Source organism: Limulus polyphemus, unplaced genomic scaffold (genome assembly GCF_000517525.1).
Source record: "Limulus polyphemus unplaced genomic scaffold, Limulus_polyphemus-2.1.2 Scaffold2192, whole genome shotgun sequence".
Classification (NCBI taxonomy): domain Eukaryota; kingdom Metazoa; phylum Arthropoda; class Merostomata; order Xiphosura; family Limulidae; genus Limulus; species Limulus polyphemus.
Genome location: NW_013667802.1, coordinates 179813 through 184060, shown reverse-complemented (window position 1 = coordinate 184060; position 4248 = coordinate 179813). Strand labels below are relative to the sequence as shown.

Genomic DNA, 4248 nt, shown 5'->3' with positions numbered 1-4248 from the left:
GATCATGTCTATCTGAATTTTGTTGTATACCTGTTCCTTCCAACTTTTAACAGGTCATGTATATCTGAATTTGTTGTATACCTGTTCTTCCAACTTTTAACAGATCGTGTCTATCTGAATTTTGTTGTATGCCTGTTCCTTTCAAGTTTTGAACAGATCATGTCTATCTGAATTTTGTTGTATACCGGCTCCTTCCAACTTTTAACAGATCATGTCTGTCTCTGACCAATTTAGGCTCCATCTAAATTAATTAGCATGTAAAAATAATATGTGATGAAAAAATTAATGTGTATTCTGTGTAATTCTAAGCAAATTGGTGAAAAGTTCACACTGTTAAAGCAAACAGTGAAATATTTAAAGCTTGTCTCTATGCTGAACTTTTTGATTGCCTGCTATTGCACTTTAAAAGAGTTTGTGCACTTCAAAGGGGTATTTAGATACATTTGGCTTCAAAAGGAATGTTACAGTTTGTCAGCTTTCTTTTAGTTGGCCAGTTAAAAGTAGCCTTACATATCAATTTAGTGTATACATCAAATCTACTAATATTAGTATTTTGTCTCTAGCCCCAGTACTCTCACCCCTCCATCATTTTTCTCACTGGATTTGAATGAACTGGGTGGAGTTCCAATTTGACAATAGAATTGGAAGAAATCCACCAACTGGTGACCAAATTCTCATCCTTGTATACATTTTAAAACTTTCTATGTACTCTCATATGTGATGTGACTTCTGAGTAACCATTTATGTGTGTCTCTACAGGTGTGTTCATAAACCATCATATAGTACTCATTTCTGTCAAAAATTAAAATTTTTAGGTAATTTTTAGCTTGAGTATTTTGAACTGGTATATGTATACCTAAATATGATTAATGTTGTTTGAATATTAAAACTGTTTCTCAACTCCAATGGTGTATGTTTTATCTGTATATGCCACAGGCTGCAGAACACTAAGGTTATCCTTTCAGTACATGGTCAATACCACAGACTACAGAACACTAAGGTTGTCCTTTCAGTACATGGTCAATACCACAGGCTGCAAAACACTAATGTTGTTTTTTCAGTACATGGTCTTTCATGTGATAATTTCAACTATTGCACAACTTGTGCCATTATTAGTGTCATTTTACCCCAATAAATCTATAAAATACATTTTTAGCAGGGATAAGTTACAAATTTGAAATAGCTTTTAATAAAAACAACAGCATGGAAGAAAAATCCATATTTCTTATGATTGGGTTGGGGAAAAAAATCAGTTTTGATAATAGTCTTTTGTGTGTTTATAAAGAGAAAAATTAGTCTTTCAGGTCATAGCTTTTTTTTAAAAAACACCCTAGGTTTGCAATAAGAAAGCACATGTAATGTGTATTTATTATGAGAGAATGCTATACTTTTGTATTCATAGTAAAAAATTAACATTTTAAGTGTTTGTGTAATATATACTACACACATATTAAACATTTTCTATATACATGTACAAAGAAGAATTATTTTTCCAACTGGAATGATATTATGGTTCATTAGTAATTTCTAGAGATGAAAGAATTTGAGGTTTTTGTTTTTCACATTATCTGAGTTCATTGTGTGCAGAATTGTAAACATTTTCTTCTTGGATCTTTCTATCAAGAATCAAGTCATACGAGCAAAATAAACCGTGAAACAACAATGTAAGTGATGATATTAAAGCACACTGTACCCATATGGCTGATTTTGGTCTTATTGTGATTTTCACTTGCTATTCAGAAACAAACTTTCAGTTTAGATAACAGACAAGCCATTTGTTTTATTTGGGGATTCAAAGTAGATGAACAAAGTTAGAAATACTGCTATAAACTAATTTCATGCCACTCCAATTTTTATTTTGCTTTATACAACCAAATTGGATCTGACAAAACATTATAGTTACAATTTAATAGTTGAGAAAAACATGATTAAGTAAACATTTTTAAAACTTTAGCTGATTAATTCTAGGATTAGATAAATATTATTCTTACTCTTTAACATTTATTTCACTGTTAAGGTTTGTTGACTTTTCTTTTACTTGACAGCTCCGAGATCTTTTTGTTCAGACTCAACTGTAACTGTGCACGTTTTGCAGGCTCTGGCTTTTGTTGAGGCCGACCACTTCCTGGGTAAATCTTGCCCTCCTTTCGGATTCTACTTCGGGCATGGTCCTTTGCAGCTTGCCCACAGCCATGGACTTCTGGAATATGGTGGCTTAAACAGTAGCGAAAATTACAAAATGTACAAAGCTGTCCCAGGGTAACAATAGATTGTTTACACTTAGGAAAACTGCATCTATTGTCAGCTGTTTTAACCTTTGTCAGTAATGTGTCCAAATCAACATCATCTGACACACTTTTTAGTAATTTACTTGAAACATCTGTTTTTTTAGGATATTTCTGTTTTGGAGTTCTTTCACACTGTACTAAATGTAATTTGAAGTTGGCCGATGGAACTGATTTCTTACACAGCTGACATTCTTTTTCTGGAAGTAAGGAAACAGTGTGTTCGACAACACAGTTAGAAGGACCAGTTCTGAAACTGGTCTCTGAAGATTTTGTTTCACTATCCTTTGACAAGCTTTGTTTGTCAATACCTGCGACACACTCGACAGAAGTTGATGGTATAGGTTGCAACTGTACATCAATATATTTCTTTTCAACAGTGATATGGCGTTCAGCTTTCTCCCCAACACTAAGATGGAGCAAACCTAAAGACTCTGCAACCTGGAAGAATAGTTTTCCAAAGATAATGAGAATGACAATTTTAAGCACAAATAAGGTTAATACACATTAGCTATTGCTTTAAAAATGATAGTTGAAAGTTATTTTGATATCAGTTTTTTCTTGTACTGATAATATATAGGACAAGTTACTTTACAAATGGAAAATTGAATTTTAATTACAAAAAGGCTTTCTCGAGAGTTATAAAAGGTTGTGGCTGGCTATACACTTTATTTTCATTGTAAGACAGCACAATACGCAATATTGTTCTGTAGATATATGTGTAGTTAACTCTTGACTTACTGATGGAGCCATTTTAAATACATTTTAAAATATATATGCTTCAAATGGCTTGTAGGCCCATGACTGTTACAGAGCTCCTAAGAACTACAACTCACAAAATACCATTCATTATAGTAATTAATCCCACTTATGTATTCTAGAATAGAAAATGGGTGATTATACACAATTCTTTTTGGTTATTGTTTCTTTTTTACAAATGCATTAAGTAACTTGATATAATGCAATACTTGGCAACAGTATAAAAACAAGTTGATAATAAGAAGGTTAATGAATTTTTAATTACATTTCATTTAATTGAATATTAGTTATATTTATTTTGTGTATAATTTCTGCTTACATAAAACCTTTTAATTATCAAATTTATTAGTGTTTCAACATAGTGAATGTTAACACTTTCTGAATTATCTGCATTTTATAGAAAAAAATATTTTGTCTGATTAAACTAATCTGATATTTAGATATTAGTGTCTTCTACAATTTACTTATATATTTGTAAGATCAATGATCATGGTTACAGTATTTTCAATGATACTGGTTTATTAAATATATATGGTTTCTATTAAATATAGAAAACCACTCACATTCATCAATTTCAGTAAAGTAGTAACAACTGTATGAAATATAGAAATGCCATGATATTTTTATTTTGGATATGTTACTATATGATGATTAACTGAATTATCCAAATGTGTGTTGAATTTCTTATATTAATGAAACAACAACTTAAAAACACAAAAATTATACATTGAATATGCTTATTTAAATAACATCAAGTTAAATTCATTGCATTTAAAGGAAGAGATGATTTGTTTGTTATTAAATAACAAAACTACTAGTCACATGTACACAAAGTGTGACGTGACTGAACTACAGTGCAGGGTTTATGAAGATAAGAAGCAGACATAGGTAACATTTATGGTTTATAAGATCAGAAGCTGCCATTAAATAGCATGTAGGGTTTATAAAGATCAGAAGCCACCATAAGTAATCTGTAGAATTTATAAAGATCAGAAGCTGCCATAAGTAATCTGTAGGATTTATATAGGTTAGAAGCTGCCATAGGTAACCTGTATGGTTTATAAAGGTCAGAAGGTGCTGCCATAGGTAACCTGTAGGGTTTATAAGGACCAGAAGTTGCAGCCATAGGTTACCTGTAGGGTTTATAAGGACCAGAAGTTGCAGCCATAGGTTACCTGTAGGGTTTATAAAGGTCAGACGCTGT

General features: G+C 31.5%; 1 protein-coding gene across 10 annotated transcripts in view; it reads right to left on the bottom strand.

Annotated features, from left to right (window-relative positions):
• Positions 1-1772: 1772 nt before the first annotated feature.
• The window catches only part of LOC106466223 (DNA-binding protein SMUBP-2-like), a 102245-nt gene continuing 99769 nt past the window's right edge, over positions 1773-4248 (bottom strand). For all 10 annotated transcript variants that reach the window (XM_022394190.1, XM_022394192.1, XM_022394187.1 and 7 more), the window contains exon 17: positions 1773-2726. In XM_022394190.1, the coding sequence (XP_022249898.1) occupies positions 2013-2726 (714 nt within the window). In that variant the 3' untranslated portion in view covers positions 1773-2012. The remainder of the gene's footprint in view (positions 2727-4248) is intronic.